At 43.4% G+C, this 16,231-nt stretch overlaps 2 protein-coding genes across 2 annotated transcripts; one reads left to right on the forward strand and one right to left on the reverse strand.

Moving 5' to 3' along the window:
- Window positions 1-311: 311 nt before the first annotated feature.
- LOC123052682 (SAGA-associated factor 11) lies at window positions 312-3,268 on the forward strand. Its single transcript, XM_044475984.1, has 4 exons — window positions 312-478; window positions 557-889; window positions 2,858-2,921; window positions 3,005-3,268. Exons 1-4 carry the CDS (start codon window positions 437-439, stop codon window positions 3,040-3,042), a joined length of 477 nt encoding a protein of 158 aa, XP_044331919.1. The 5' UTR covers window positions 312-436; the 3' UTR covers window positions 3,043-3,268.
- A 2,099-nt stretch (window positions 3,269-5,367) lies between these two features.
- Window positions 5,368-13,979, reverse strand: LOC123052679 (probable tocopherol cyclase, chloroplastic). The gene is made up of 10 exons (XM_044475982.1): window positions 13,673-13,979; window positions 13,083-13,327; window positions 12,076-12,155; window positions 11,361-11,437; window positions 10,258-10,427; window positions 9,504-9,601; window positions 7,252-7,356; window positions 6,366-6,482; window positions 5,933-6,082; window positions 5,368-5,814 (listed from the first exon to the last, which is right to left on the reverse strand). The coding sequence occupies exons 1-10, from the start codon at window positions 13,861-13,863 to the stop codon at window positions 5,641-5,643; spliced, it is 1,407 nt and encodes a 468-aa protein (XP_044331917.1). The 5' UTR covers window positions 13,864-13,979; the 3' UTR covers window positions 5,368-5,640.
- Between the last annotated feature and the right edge of the window lie 2,252 nt (window positions 13,980-16,231).

A 16,231-nucleotide genomic window follows, 5' to 3' on the forward strand; every position in this document is an offset into this window, starting at 1 on the left:
ATGTTCAATTATGTTTTAAATTTAAATATCTTAGGTGCGCTTTATTTTTTCTAAGACCATGCAGACTAAAATGCGTCGGCCGTGTTGGATGCACATATCGATCTAAATTGAAAGTCGGACACGTGCGTTCGCTTTGCTGATTCAAACGGACAAAAGACGGACAAAAACCACCGGTGTCGGCCGTGTTGGGTGGCAATACAATTGGCACGATGTTGGTTGTAGGCAGGGAGACAGCCGGTGGCTAGAGGTTAAAGACGACGGGTAGCCCTTGGATTGAAATCTGACGCTGGCTAGAAAATGACTGCACGATACCGAATTGTGCTCCACCCCCCTCCTTTTCCCCCTCACTCTAGTCCTCTGCTCCGCCAGCAGGGGGCTGGTGGCGCACCGCCATTGAACAAAACCCTCAACCCAGATCGGAAACTAAGCCGCCGGCATGTCGTCCTCCAACGACGCCCCCGTCAGCCCTCGCTCCCAGGTACACCAGCCCGGGCTGAATTTCTCAAATTCCTCCCGCAATTTCGGTTGACGAATCCCTCTTTTCTGGCGCGCGCAGCTCGTGCTGAGCTGCTTCGAGGAGCTCCTCGACTTCGCGGTGGCGGACGTGGCGTCGGAGTGCCACCGCATCGCGCGCCTAGGCCTCGACCGCAGCGTCGACGCCGAGGAGGAGGAGCTCCGCCTCTGGGCCGCGCGCGTCGCCGGCGACCACCCCGGCGCCGAGGACGGGGCCACCCGCGGGGCCGGGGGAGGAGGGGGGAACAAGGGCGCGCCCGACGTCTTCGGCCAGACGCACCCCGCCATCGCCGCCGACGTCGTCGACTGCATGAACTGCGGTCGCCCCGTCGTCGCCGGCCGCTTCGCCCCGCACCTCGAGAAGTGCATGGGCAAGGTAAACCCGCCATCTGTTCCGGGCATCTGCTATCCACGCTGGTGTCCCAAATCTCATTGCCTGTCCCCCTTTAGTATCAGAAGAAGTGGTAGACCGTTTTAACTGTTGCGGATAGGCTAGCTCGTACTCCTTCCATTCCAAATTACTCGTTGCAGAAATGGATGTATCTAGAACTAAAATACATTTAGATACATCGATACCTGCGACAAGTAATTCGGAACGGAGGGAGTACATGTTTCTGATCTGAGTGTCGTGATGCGCTTCCTCATTAATTGGAATCGAGTATGTTTCCTCATGAGCCTCACAAAAAGTTAGATTCTGCTCCGTATGTTCAGTTTGTCTGTTGATTGATTAGCAAAAGGTTGATTTGAGCCCTCTTAACTCTGTAAATGTTCAGTTGCAACCTTAAAACCAGTCACAAAGTTGACTTGATCCATGTACGAGTTAAATAACCTACTGTCTATTGAACTTTTCATGTGTATAGGTAACTAGTTACTTCTATGTACAGGTATGTTCATTTCACAACAAAAGATATGGTGTACTGACTGCTAAATTAATAAAGTTAAAATTGCATTAAAATAACTTCAAAGTTACAGTGCTTCACAGAAGAAGAACAATGTGTACATTTAATGATTTCAAACCATTCCATTAATGCTATATCTGGAATCAGGCACTTCAACTTTGAATTCAGCTAATAAATAATTTGAAAGAATTTATGAACTAAATAATGGATATCTCTGTTATGATAATACAATTTCAATGTCTTTTGTGGATTTGCCACTATGGACAAACCATTAGTCCCACTGGAAGGAAACTGGCCACGCCTTTACAGCCCATGCAATGGTGGGTCCAAAATGTTCAAGATATGCTGTAGTGGTAGGACAACATGCTAATGTTTCTGCTTAAATTGGTATATATTGAGTTATTCAAGACTTATACCAGTTAAGCCTGATTCGCAAGTTAAGCCTGATTTGCAAATACACATGCAATGTCAACTCGGCCACAAGTATTATTAACAGTTAGCTTTGGAACTTATTTAAGTTTTGCACTCAGTTCGTCTCTTTGTGATTGTTGATAGATTTGATACATCAGGAAGCTCATGTACATAATATAATGTTCTTCACAATAGTTCCTGCATTTCATCATGTTTTGCTGATCCAGAATTAACTATTCTCCGATCTTCCATGTTGATGTGGATAGAGAATTGTAGATTTTCTACATCATGACATTGTATAAAATGATGCACGTGCATGACAAATTACCTCATATTTTGTAAGTACTCACTAAAATCTGTGGTTAATCGTCCTTTTAGTCTTAGCCGTCAAAATTGCCAAATGATGCCATCTCTGTTCAAGAGGTTTAAATTCTGAATGCTGGACTCTGTTTGCACAATGTGTACAAATCTTGATTTCAATAAAATTGGAGCTAGGGCATAGGTTTAAGGCGCCATGTGAATCTAAATAAAATGTGAACTTACAACAATAGGCTAATTGAACTCGTGATTTTGGAAATGTTATGGCCGAAGGAGCTTATGAATCAGTGTTAACTGTAAACTGGTTGGTTATTGAGGGGTCCTTTATCTGTTTCTGTCCCAGCTGGTCCACAGGTGCATGACAATGGTGATAATGCGGTATCTGTGATTTTCTTTACACTAACTGGCTGGAAGTTATGTGTGTTAGTTTGCTTTTCAGTTTCTTCTCCCACCTTTATGTCGAATGTACTCTGTGTTTTTGCCATATCTGGTTCTTGACATTCCCTAGAATGGATAAGTAGTATTTCTGTCTCTGCGGGCTATCGTTATGTGCTTTCTCCACATAGTCGCTGGCTGGACCAAACATTTCATTTGCTGCATGTCAAAAAAGGAATTTTATAATTGCGGTTTGTAGAGGAAATAAAGAATACATTGCAACCTGGTTCCTTAAACGGGTGTGATTCACCTTTAACTTCTCTATCCATTTGCTCTTTCAGGGTCGCAAAGCTCGCGCAAAGACCACAAGGAGCAGCACAGCTGGACGGAACAGAAACAGCAATGGTAACACAGCCTCTTATTCCCCATACTCGTAACAGGGTAGAGGGCGACGAACGGTGTAACTGACGGCGGCAGTCGTGGTGCAGGGGAGGAGCATAGCAACCATACATTCCAGGAGTCCTGATCGCAAGCTGTGCTTCTGTCATGCTATCGGTGCTTGAGCGCCGTACGAGGGCGAAGCGCGTTACCTTGATCAATTTGGCTTGCGTGCTACTATCTGTTGCCTCGAGTCCTCTGTATATTAGGGCTTAAGCATGTTTTGTTTATCAAGTGAATTCTTGGCCATCCTGTATAGCTAATTCCTTCCAGTAAGTAATACAGTTTGTTCCAGCACCAAGTTATTTGGTCGAGTAAATTGCAAAAAACCACCATAATTGGGGACCCTAATTCAAAAAACCACCATCATTCGTTTTTTTTTTCAAAAAACATCCGGTATTCAGTAATTATTTTGCAAAAAACACTAATAGCATGATTTACAACGTTGAGGCTGAATCTGACAAGTAGGGCCCGCTGCATCTGATGACATGGCGTGACGGTGACGGACATGGGAGACGGAATTGTTGCTGAACAAGTAACTCCTTTCTTACACAAGTGGGGTCCGACTGTCATTGAAACAAAAAATATATAAAGGAAAAAAGCACATCCAGGCAATGGCAGCCCGTGCGCTGGATCCCGGCGAGTACATAGCGTCGCGGCGTCGCTGGGGCTCGCAGGACCGGCCGCAGCTGGGGATGCGGGACGCCGGATCCTGGCTGCTGTCACCGGATCTCGGTTGCGGGCACCGGAGCCGGCCCGTGCGTGCGCAGGATCCTGACGGCGGGCACAGATTGGGCGCGTCGCTGGCGGGAATCCCTCCGGCAGCTCGGGCTCCGGGCACGCCTCGCCGGGCACGTGCACCGCCGGCATGGCGACCTCGACGGGAGGGGCTCCGGCGCCGCCACCTTGGAGCGGTCAAGGAGGTGGGCGAGGGCGACTCCGGCGACCTGGGAGCGGCTTCTGCTCCATTGCGCCACCACCCCGAGCAGGAGGTGCCTCGCTGCTGGCTAGCTGCTGCTCTTACGGCGGACGCCGGATCTCAGCTGCGGCACCGGAGCCAGTCCGTGCGCGGGAGGCGGCCGACGCAGATGGGGCGGCGTCACACACCGGCTGCGGGTTCACTTGATGCGGCTCCTGCGCGATGCACAGCTTGGGGGGATTTTGACCTCGTCTTGGATTCGGGCTGGATCCAGCGACGGCGCTCGCCGGAGCTGGAGCGGCGCTGCTCGCCGCTCGCCGTTGACCTCGTCTGCCTCCCTCGTCGGGCACCAGCGTCCTCGCCGTTGACCTCGTCTTGGACCCGTGAGACGCATGAGACACTGACGAGTGCCCCTTCTGCTAGTGTAACAGGCAGGTGCAACGGTGTCATGTTAATTTTGCCACATCAGCACTTACAGCGGGCCCCATCTGTCAGAAGCGATGTCAACATGCATTTAGCGACAGATCAGTGTTTTCTGAAAACTGTCAGCACAGTGTTGGCGGTTTTTTTAAAAAAAATCGAATGGTGATGGTTTTTTGAATTAGAGTCCCCAGTTGTGGTGGTTTTTTGCAATTTACTCTATTTGGTCTGGTGTGTAGTTTTGGGCCTGCTGTGTTGCTATATCCCTTTTTTAAAATTGGGTCCGCCAGGGGATTTGATCACTGGCTCCCTGGTCGAACCTCTGGTCTCGATGGTTTGGCAGAGATAATGCGATCACAAAGAAGATGCAGACACCGTCATACACACATACAGTATGCACACATCTACATGCTCCTTACGCTTTGTATAATGCAAGTTGCGAAGGTGCTTATTTTGTACTCCCTCCGTTCCTAAATATTCGTCTTTCTAGACATTTCAAATGACTACTACATACGAATGTATGTAAACATATTTTAGAGTGTAGATTCATATTTTAGAGTGTAGATTCACTCATTTTGCTCCGTATGTAGTCACTTGTTGAAATGCCTAGAAAGACAAGTATTTAGGAACAGAGGGAGTACATAATAGACTCTTAATTAGACACCCCTCTTTGTAGTGATAAGCACGGATGATTAAGAAAAAACTTGGTTTATTTTACTCCTTTCTGGGATCACTTGGTTTATTTTACTAAGCATCTTGTAGGGAGTACTCCCTCCGTTCCATAATGTGATGCCTATAGATTTTTGCAAAAGTCAAACATTACAAACTTTGGCCATATTTATAGAGAAAAGTAGATACATCTAGAATACCAAATGCACATCATTGAATTACATGAGTTGTATTTTCAGAATGTACATGTTTGATATTGTAGATATAGACAGTTTTCTCTATACACTTGGTCAAAGTTGGCAAAATTTGACTTTCATAAAAATCTATAGGCACTACATTGTGGAATGGAGGGAGTATGTGTTAGAACTGTACGCAAGTACTGGGCCCTTCTCCTATTCCGGGCCCTTTTGCTGTTCAAAAGAAAAATATAACTCCACCTTAAAAAGGGTTTATCTTCGGTAACATTGGAAACTAAGCCAAGAGGTGATGCAGTGGCGCTTTCTGAGCCATGGGAAACTTAATCTGTATGCATTGCATCACCAACTGCTGAGCCAACATGCTCAGAAAAGGGCAAGCTTTTTTTTTCTTTTGAGAGAAGAACAGGGCCAGTTGATTGCAGAACTAAAGCCAAAAGAACCTACACTGGCTTCAATTTCTTCACAGTTCCTCTGAATAAACCTACAGACCAGGGGGCTTGAGAAATGGAATTGGGAACAGGCTCTCCACGTCGACCTGAGTACCAACGATGTTATTCACAAGCTCAGGCGAATCAGTCGTGCCTTTCCACCCGTTGAACCAGGGACCTCCCCCAACTTCCACCGCTGCCATGTTGCTTGTAGTGTCAAGTATTATCTGCAACGAAACAAGTGTCGTTATGCAATATGCAAGTTACTTGAAAACAAGTTCAATTTTTCCAGCACGGAAGAAAAGTTGCCTCGACTTGTGCAAACAATCAACCATGAACGCATACCTTCCCTTTGCTCCCATCGTATTTCTTTTCCCACATTTGCAGCTTGAGATCTCCATAACAGGTGTCTTTGCATGCTGGTACTAATCCAGCCTCCATTGTTGGGGCTCGCAAAGCAGTCCCCGGTTCTTTGGTGGTTGCTTCTATTTCTACCTGTGAAATGTACGCTATATCAGTGCATAGAATGTAATGCAAGTGTCCCCAAAAGTTCAAAACACCTCCAGTAAATATGACAGCGAAATGCATAAAGTGCACTCGAGTTTAAGCGCAACAGAGATTTTATAGCAATTGAAAACATTTAAGGCTACACAACTAAAAAAGCTAAAAGTGTGCATCTGCTCAGTTATGAATACACGTCAAGAAACCCAACACAAGTACTGGCAAACATTCAAGCAGAGTTCACATTTTAACCGCATTGGATAATAATAATAATTACCAGATGATTTTTGTTCTCGCCAGACATCCTCCAGTGACCCCAAGGAGCAATGTCCCAGCTTACTGTCCCAGTCCAAGGCACAAACTCGTAAAATTTTCCCTCGTGATGGACGCCAATCTGAACAGAGCAAGAAGAGTTTTTATGAGGATAGGTAGTGCCAAATATCTCACTAGTCCATTTGCGGATAACAGAACAGCAACAGTATGGAACATAATTTCATGTTCTACTTAGAAATAATACTTACTACTCACTACGTTAATTAAGTTGCTTTAAATACTTGTGACAAACAACAAAACAGGTAAAACTGCATTTTATTATCATTTTCCGGTGCCCAGTGATATGCAGAAAAAAAATGTATATTTGGATTCAGAAGGCTGTCAGATTGATATCCTTGTTGTTGGTTTGCCACCCTGACTGTCAGATTTATAAGTGGGGCCAATTACAAATGCCAAGAGAAATAGGGAAGGAGTGCTTCAATGGGGGTGGTCTTTTTCAACAAAACTTGTTGTAGTGTACTTCCACATTTTTTATCAAGCAATAAGCCACGTGGCCCGATGGGGGTGGTCTTTTTCAACAAAACTTGTTGTAGTGTACTTCCACATTTTTTAACAAGCAATAAGCCACGTTGCCCGGTTTACCTCTAATTAACTGAGTGTTGTATGGTTTTCAGTCTGGTTTCCCTGATAAACAGGGCAAACTCTATTATTCTCAATTAATAATAGCAAGAATACCCTCCCCCTTTGAGGTTTCTCGGATAAATAAGCCCAAAACAAATCTTCTTTTTGAGCAGATATCCACAGGTCATGCTTGCATGATGAGCTAAGTAACATATAACACAAAATGGAAGTATGCACCACAGATAAAGTTGAAAGTAACAGATATGTACCAGTGAAGGACTCTCGTAGGTATCTCCCAATCCAATTTTCCTTAATCCACCGGCAGCAGTTAAAGCAACTTCACCAGATGCGCCTGAGAAGGCATTACACTGGATCTGCATGAGCAAAGATGTTACAGTTGGTATCTTGGGTTATGCATGCAATTGCGGAATTAACTAAAATTATACAACCATACAGAACGAATGGCCTGCTTCACGGCTATCCAACTGGGAGCCTACGTAACAAATTATGGCTAGAAGGGTAAAAAAAATATCAAGTGTCCTTGATAATACTATGTCTACAGAAGATGATATTCAGTGTGCCACAGATAATAAATAATACGTACTCTCTCTAATACCTAAAAGATCTTATATTAGTTTACAGAGGGAGTACATCATTAACAACTGAGGACTGGAATATACTTGGCGTCATCTAATATGGAGAATGACACTATCCGGAATGCCACAGAAGCTTACTGCTCTTGTCGGTATCTCTGAAAGACTTCTGTCTGGTACCTCTGAGCCAGCTAAGCTTGATTTCAAAGTTCCGACACTCCGAGCGAGTTCTGTCCGAACATTCCGAGATTATTTAGTAGCAAAATCCATGTGTTCCAGTATAATTCAGATCCTCCAAATGATGTGTGGTGGGAGCCTCCGAGCTGGCAGTAGCAAAATCCCTGTGTTCCAGTTTAGTTCAGACCCTCCGAATGATGTGCGGTCGGAGCCTCCGAGCTGGAACCGTGTTCTATCCAAAATCCCTAAGTATTATTTGGACCCTCCTAATGGCTTCAATATGCCTCTGTGGACATATCATTTCCTCCGTTCAGAGCCTCCGGGCGACTTTTCTCGGCTTTGGACTAGTGTGATATGGTCAGACCCTCCGAGCCAGTTGAAAGTTGCCACCCTTAGCCTATTCAGAAGCTCAGGGTGATTTTGCCCGGAGCCAGTTGAAAGTTGCCACCCTTAGCCTATTCGGAATCTCAGGGTGATTTTGCCTGGAGCCTCCGAGCTGTGCTAATTAGTGAGTAGCAGTACGATTTCTAGGTCTAGCCTACAAATAACCCCACCCCATCCCACCTTGTGCCAAGTCATTCCATGCACTTCACAACTCATTTGATCCAAGTTTCAAGCCATATTTCAGAGCTCTCCTCACATGAGTTTCATTCGTATCCTTTGAACCTCTCATCCCATCAGTGAAGGACATCATCTTTTAGAGCACAATTAAGGAATTCATCACCAAGCAACCCCATTTTTTGTTACTTTTTGGGGTGCGTGTCTCCTAAATCGGCTAGGTGTGCTTATGAGCCTTCAACATGTGAAGGAACCAAGAAGATTGTGAGAGGCTTCGTGGTCGCCATGGTGGATAGACCCAAGGTGCTTTGTGAGCACCAGGAGAGCCTTCAAGGTGTGAAAGAACCAAGAAGTTGAGAGAGGATTCCTAAGTGGCCGCCATTGTGGGATAGGTGGGCTAAGGTGCTTTGTGCGGCCAAGGACTTTGTGCCCTAGACCTTTGTGGTCATTTGAATGAGACTTTGTGTCCATACCTCCACCGATGAGGGGTAGGATTGCGCCAACAATCCAAACCTCGGGGCAAAATCCTTGTGTTTTCTGTGATATCTATCCATTACTCCATTTACTTTCATGAAAGTTTGCTTCCGCTCTTTCAATTCATAGTCTTGCATGTGTAGGGTGTTTTACGCAAATGTAGCTTAAAGTTAAAATTCAATCAACTGAAACTGTCTAGTGGTTCTTTGTGATAGTCTATTCGCCCCATGTAGAGTCCAACATTGGCTAGCCAAAAAATTGGCTAGAGATTCCTCTACCTTTTGTTTGACAGCTGGCAAGAATTCTGAAGAGAATGTGAGGAGAATGGGTAAGTTCTCACGGGCAGCCAAAATTTGGGAAACTAATCAAGCAAGAGCCAAGATATCACAGGCTGCCAAATTTTTGGCCGGGTTAAATTTGGGCACTGACAAACATATACAAGGACAGAACACAGAAGAATAATACAAGAGTAAGACCGATGATAATGAAATATGTATAATGCATTTTGCTATAGAATTCTATCTTATCAACACGTGATATTCTTTCACATCAATTTATACTGAAACCATGAGTGAAGATTAATGGCAATACAGAATCAAAACTACAAAGTAGGCCTATTCTCTGATGCTTAAATGAGTTACTATGCACATCATATTTTAATCTATATGAATCAAGACTAATAGAAGACCAAAGCTCAGAAAGAGGATAGAGAAACACACCCAGTACCACTTCCTTGGGAAACCCCCACCCCAGTTCTTCTCTGAATAGGAGGGAGCATTTTCAAATTCAAACCGTTCTCCATCCCATTCTATCCATCCTGGAAAGTACTCACACATCAGAAACCAATATAACTCAATAATATGAATAGGTGTATCCTTATATGAAGTATTAGAACTCCTTTATATATCAAGCACACTAGGTGTTCCGGTAACATGAAGCAAACCAGCTTCAAAAGTGTCTTTACATCACATACCATACTACTGCTATGAATGATGACCCACAAAATTGTAAATATCTGCTATAACCATGAAAGAATGTGAAAAACATATCTTTTAATGAACATAGTGTACTATAATTTAAGAAAGGACTGGAGAAGTTACTCAATGGAAGATAAAAACTGGACTCATAGATAAGATAAGACTAGAAGCAAATCCTGGTATGCACCGATGTCCTAAATGCAACTAGGATTTTTCTGAAATTATTGAAGGGGAAAAGATTGGGTGAAGTTCACTTTTATGAGCACATCTGATTTTGTATTTCAGATTAAGAATTACGGCTCCACTGAACATGGTAATTTTACACATGAGAGATGACCATTTCCTTCCATAAAATTAATCGGCAGTACATGTGCCATCTTCGAGATGGTTCACACATGAGAGACGAACATTTCCTTCATTAATTGGATAAAGTTTAAACAGCATTTCAATCAGAATAGTTCAGGAAGTTCCTGTATTCAGGGTATCAAAAACAAACCTGTGGATAGGCCACCAGCCATGCATATCTGCCAATGAGGTTCAAAGAATGGAAAAGCAGCAAGCCAACCAGCTGTTGACTTCTGCTTAGATGTGACATCACCCCAGCCATACACCGGACGGGTGCTGTACTCCCAACGAGCTGTTTGGACATTTGGCACATACTTTGACCTGTGAAGGGCAACAACTAGCTCCAATTAGAATATAAAAAAGTGTGCATAAATTCTTTACCCAATCTCCATTTCAACAACTTATATGGTATATTTTGCTGCCGTTATTGGAGGCAGCTTTAAGGAATTTACCCTGTTCTGTACAAGGGCTATGGAGAGACTCTCACCACTGCAGGCAAGATAAAAGAACTATTCTTGTAATACTTTATTCCACATTGTGCGGGTGGGTGGGGGCTCTTTATATAGAGGCCTAACAATCCAATCCAAGTAACAAACCGTAGATCTTATCTCTAACTAGCTTAAGGCCCAAGTTAACCAATATATTCCTAATTTAAATGATAAATTTCCTAACAGCAAGATCACAGGGATCCTCTCCCCAACTTGGTGCTGGGCGCGCCCACACCTCTCTAGAGGCTCGCCCTCGAGCTGCCAGGGGTGGCCACCGGCAGTGCAAGGAAGCCCCAGACTGAAGATAACACATGATGATGCTTCACCTCGAGGCAAGGAAAAACTTGCAGCTCTTTGGCCCTGTGCCCGAAGTAGATGCCATACTGGCCTAGGGTAGAAGGCACCGTTTTCATCCGTTCACAGACGAACGGCATCAATTCTAAAAAATGTTGAAACGCAGCCGCGACTGCTCAACCACAGAAGGCCACTGACTCTATCAAAGCATTATCTGTGATTTGTTTACTTTTTCTTACACTAAGATGTAATCAAAATCTTCATAACTGTATTTCTTAATGTTGTCTGGAACCATGGCTATATTTTTTGAACCATAATTCTTTCAGTGGCATAAAATTTTAACTACATGATGCAGTTATCACACATTGGAAGGACGATAATGGTTCAGCAACAACCAGTGTAATGCTTCTAAATAAGCAATCTACTAATCATTAAAAGCACAGATCTTTAATAAACATGGGATTTCACATGCCTTCCATCATCACGTATGAAGCCCTGATGCCAAGTTGGTGTGACTTGGTAGCCTTCCAAAACGCGATTAGAAAATTCCTAGATTGTCACACAAAGATAACTGTTCAGAATTTGAAAGAAGTCTTTGCAAGTCATAAGACTGTAGAGAACTTAAAATACATGAATCACCAGAAAGACAACTAGAAATATGAGACGTCACCAGAAAATTCCTAGATTGTCACACAAAGATAACTGTACTGAATTTTTTTCTTTTCAGAGATATTTTTTTACTTTCAGTTACTCAACAGCAGAAGCAGTTAAAATATCAACAAGAAATGTCACAACAAGATACTTAGTAAGCATGTTAAGGCAACATAGAATGGGAAGCAGAGCAATATATATGAAGTGGGAGTAAATCAATCTTCTTACACAGTTACCTGCAAAAAAAATCTCCTTACATAGTTGTTAAGACTGTGCCAGAAACAAGGAACAGAAATAAAGCATTGATCAAGTATAGAGCTTCAAGACATACAAATCTGTTAATTCAGTGGAAAACCTTGCAGAGTCTAGCAAGTTAGATGAAGCCTTTTCAAATGGTTCACTAGGTAGCAAGTAGATATGGAACAGCTCGGCACATGCCATTCAATGTGTTCTAGTAGGAAGTCATACCAAGGAAGAAAAAACTTTAGATCATCAAACTGGCTCTCAAATTTTATAAGAAGCCATAAATCATCTACCTGAGGAGGGATTTCCCGCTCCGGGGGAGTTGAGCCTTTATTGGGAATGAAAGTGTTTCCGAGAATTAGCTCATGTCTACCTATCGAATTGCAGCTTATTAATTGGGAAATCCACGGAGTGTTGAATTACAAAAGTTCAAGCAAACAAGGAAAGTAATACTACTTGTCAGACAACAGAAAACTGAGTGAAATAAGTTTGCATCTTGGTTTAGTTTGGCTGCTTTTTAACATGCAGTAACTCTTCATAGGTAAATAAACGGGGCTTCCAAGAAAACGCAGTTGACCTATACTTCTCTAAGCATGTAAATTGACCACGAAAATGTTAACAGGAATATTTGTTGAAGAGAAATAATGAGATATTAGTATAGGTCTATTATGCTTTACAATGTATTGAAATATAAGTTAGTGGTTAAAACTACATTTCTGTGACCGTGATGATGTCTGAAATACCGCTATTTTGTGACTGAAGGTACTAGTTGATGTCCGATAACCTCTTGTTTGGACTTTGGAGCATACTTTTTAAAAACTGGACCAGATTAGTGGTTCAACCGAATAAAACTGAGTAGTGGTTCGACTGGGAAAAATCAGACCCAATTCTCTGGTCTGGTTCTCAATCATTTTGAGATTTCTTGAATAGAAATAACGGATTATGCAATGTAGAGCTAATTCTTTGAGAATTTTTATTCATGATGGATTATCCAGCTTCATTTTTGTATTTTCATCAGATGCGGACCATAAATAAGAACTCAGATATATATATGACAGCACAATTCCCATTTCATTAGAACAGATAGGAATAATACCACTTATTTTGATTCTATAAACCTCGTTGCAAGAAATACAGCTCCACCAGTTAATATACAGAGAATGACAGTACCATACACAACACAATCTTATTATGTCCACTTAATCTTAATAATTGAGATGTTTTTAAGGAAGAAGTGCCAGAAAAGAAGCATTTGTCAGGAAAAAACAATTGAAGAGAAGAGATTGAACAAGCATCTTACTCCCCCAAAAGTTGTTTGATTTTTCAGAGAACTGGCATATGTACTTGTCATCCGCACCAAGAATCTGCGCTCCCACCCCGGTAAACCGTGGACCATACAATGTCTGGTCGAGAGCAGTCATCCCATCACGAAAGAATGGGTTCTCAACAGAGTACATGAAACAGAAGCTCTGCCTGCATTCTGGAATGGACACCTTGAAGTACCATCCTTCAAAGAAAGCCCTGGCGGTTCCATCATAGTGATACCTGCAAAACAGTTCATCACCACTATTAGCCTCTGAATCTCCTGCAACATGAACATAGTGTCACATCACAGTCCTGGCAGCTTGTGAATGCAGAGTAGCACATTAGCAGCATTCTACAGAATCTCAGCCCGCCCCACTTGAGAGCTGCATCATATCGGGTCGGGGTTAAATTCAGCGAGCCCTTATTCAGAAAACCAAGCATGCGGACGGCTGGGGGTGAATCTGTGAGCTAGAGTTACTACATTTCTTCAATCAAAACAACAAATCGCCCTGCGCCTGATTCAGGAACTCCGATACCATATACAGAAATGAACGAACCCTCCGAATCGGCCGTTTATATAAGTACCCGCTGTGCGGCGTCCGCAGAGGCCGATCCCGCGGAGTGGGGGCGTAGACGGGCGCCGCCGCCGGCGGCTCGGTGGCGGCGCGTGGGCTGAGGCTGCAGCGGGCGCGGGGGCGCCACCAGAGCGGTCGCAGGGCGCGGGGCGCTGGCCTGGCGGTCGGCACGAAAGCGGTGGCCGGGCCGGCGACGTTCATGTGGCTGAGCAGCGGGGCTGTGGCGTGGGGGCGCACGCGGGAGAGTTGCGCTGGTCCCCGTTGCGTCTCTGGTTTTACTCCAGCCGTGGAGCGGTCGGCACTCGTTGCCTCGCTGAACGGTGGCCAGTCCAAGTGTCCAGCTGCACTCGTGGCGGACGAGAGGCTCGACAGGTTGCGTTTTGCATGCGGGGATCGTCTTGCCACGCGGTGGGTTCAGAGACTCGTCCTTCACATTTTTTCTGGGGGTGCACACATGAACCATTTTTATATAAACTATATACGAACGTATATAAATGTACTTCCTCTGTCCAAAATAAGTAAGGTCATCTATTTTAAAACGAAGAAAGTATTTTAGAATGTAAAACTGTATATTCATTCATTTTGCTCCATGTGTACTTTATATTAGTAGAATTTCTAAAAAGACTTATATTTAGGAACAAAAAAGTATTAAAATAAGTATAATAAGGTGTGTAAGTGAGAAGTTGGAGCTCATTCTTTTGAGAAAAAAAATGAAAAGCATATTTAGAAGTTTTGAAAAAGTCTATGTTTAGCACAAACAAAAAAAATGCCTTTTTTTCATACACATAGTTGTCTATCTTTTACGCCACATATGGAAGTATATTACTATAAAAATTTCTACATAGTCTATAGTAAATGTGTATGAATATATTTTTGAATTCTTTTTAAATGTATATGGTACTCCTCCGTCTGAAAAGACTTGTCATCAAAATGAATAAAAGAGGATGTATTTAGATGTATTTTAATTTTAAATACACTTTTTTTTCCATTTTAATGACAAGTATTTTCGACGGAGAGAGTATTTTAAAAATATGCTTCATGGAGTCCGTCATTTATATGATCTTTTCACATGTAAACAAATCATAAGAATTTAAATATTATTTTTTTACTGAGTGAGTAGAGAAGATGAGAGAGAAGAGAATCGTTTATTTGCACACCAGGGAAACATTTCGGGTCACACGGACATGGCGTGTCGGTAAGAGTAAGAATGACACGTCGGTCTGGTGTTGGATGGAGCACAGGACAATTACACCAACTCTTCCTTGCGAGCCCCTCGGGTGCTTGACCTGCCGAACCGATCACATGGCCAGTCAGTTGCGTCGAAGAGTTTCTCTTCTATTTATCATTTTCTTAAACGTGATGTTTGTTTCATTTGGAAAAAATATTCCAGAAAAAATTACCACAAACCTTCACTCATCTCATAATTCTTGGAAAGTCCAGGGTGTACTGTAAACTCTGAAGGCGTCTAGGAGCCTCTTATAAACGGATGGTCTGTAAGAGCAACTCTAGCAGACCCCGCATCCTACCAGCTCGCAAAACGCATTTACAATTAGTGGGAAACCGCTTTTGCGGGCTGGCTCGGACGGTCGCAGATGCAGACCCCCAAACGGACCCGTGTAAAAGAATATTCGCAGATATACTTTTTTACGGGTCGGCTTTTGCGGGTCTGTTCGAACACCGCCGTGTCGACCCGCAAACAGAAAACACTCAATTCTCGCATTTGACATAAGTTTTCACAAATAAGTTCAAATTCAAACAACATAACACAGTTTTACGCGCAAAGAAAAAGCCAAGTTCAGTACGACAAACGTAAAAGAGGGCCTTGCAAAAGTTACGCCCATGTCCGGCATCATCTTGGTCGATCTTCACTCCGCGCCATCGAGCCCATCTTGAAGTTCATTGCCACCACCGAATCCACCTCCGGCGCTTGTCCCAACTCCGGCACCGAAATCATCGACATTGTCACCATATGGAGCAGAGAAAACATCTCCAGAATTGTAACACGGACCGGCTGACGCGACCATTCTCCTCTTCAAGATTTCTCTCCTTGCCATATTTTGGTGAGATCGTTCATGTCATTGCGGTTCATTGACATGATCTTGTTCTCTTTGGCGAGCAACAAGGACATGGATTTGTTTTCAGCGGCTTGTACTTTTCTCTCCTAAATGGCAGCTTTGTGGAGCCCCTCTTCCTTGAGCATTTGCCACTTTTCTTGCTTCTCTTTTGCCTTTTTCTTGACTAACTCTTTCTTGATCCCCAACGACTTCAACAACATCAATCATTTATTTGCACCATGGCATCAATCTTCTCCCTCAAGCTCGATACTTCTTGCTCTTTCTCTTTTCATCTTCTCCTTAGTCTTTTTGTCGCCATCGGGCTTGTTCAAATTTCTTGGGCCATCATCATCCTCATCTTCATCCATGTTTGTAAGTGAGCCTCTCTTCGGTGGGGATTCTTTGTCGATCAACTTCCACTTCTCGCAGTTTTGGAGCAACTCCCAACAATGCTCTAGTTTGAAGAATTTGCCTTCCGAAACTTCCATGTCTTTGTATTTATGTTGGGAAATCTT

Source organism: Triticum aestivum, chromosome 1A (assembly GCF_018294505.1).
Source record: "Triticum aestivum cultivar Chinese Spring chromosome 1A, IWGSC CS RefSeq v2.1, whole genome shotgun sequence".
Classification (NCBI taxonomy): Eukaryota; Viridiplantae; Streptophyta; class Magnoliopsida; order Poales; family Poaceae; genus Triticum; species Triticum aestivum.

What these genes read in the sequence shown, in the direction of transcription:
- LOC123052682 (XM_044475984.1), top strand. Translation starts at nt 437, where the DNA reads ATGTCGTCCTCCAACGACGCCCCCGTCAGCCCTCGCTCCCAG. An exon ending in TCGAGAAGTGCATGGGCAAG is followed by an intron (nt 890 to 2,857) that starts GTAAACCCGCCA and finishes TTGCTCTTTCAG; the next exon opens with GGTCGCAAAGCTCGCGCAAA. An exon ending in ACGGAACAGAAACAGCAATG is followed by an intron (nt 2,922 to 3,004) that starts GTAACACAGCCT and finishes GTCGTGGTGCAG; the next exon opens with GGGAGGAGCATAGCAACCAT.
- LOC123052679 (XM_044475982.1), bottom strand. Translation starts at nt 13,863, where the DNA reads ATGAACGTCGCCGGCCCGGCCACCGCTTTCGTGCCGACCGCCAGGCCA. An exon ending in TTCATACGTGATGATGGAAG is followed by an intron (nt 10,428 to 11,360) that starts GCATGTGAAATC and finishes TGCCCTTCACAG; the next exon opens with GTCAAAGTATGTGCCAAATG. An exon ending in GGCTGGTGGCCTATCCACAG is followed by an intron (nt 9,602 to 10,257) that starts GTTTGTTTTTGA and finishes AGTACTTTCCAG; the next exon opens with GATGGATAGAATGGGATGGA.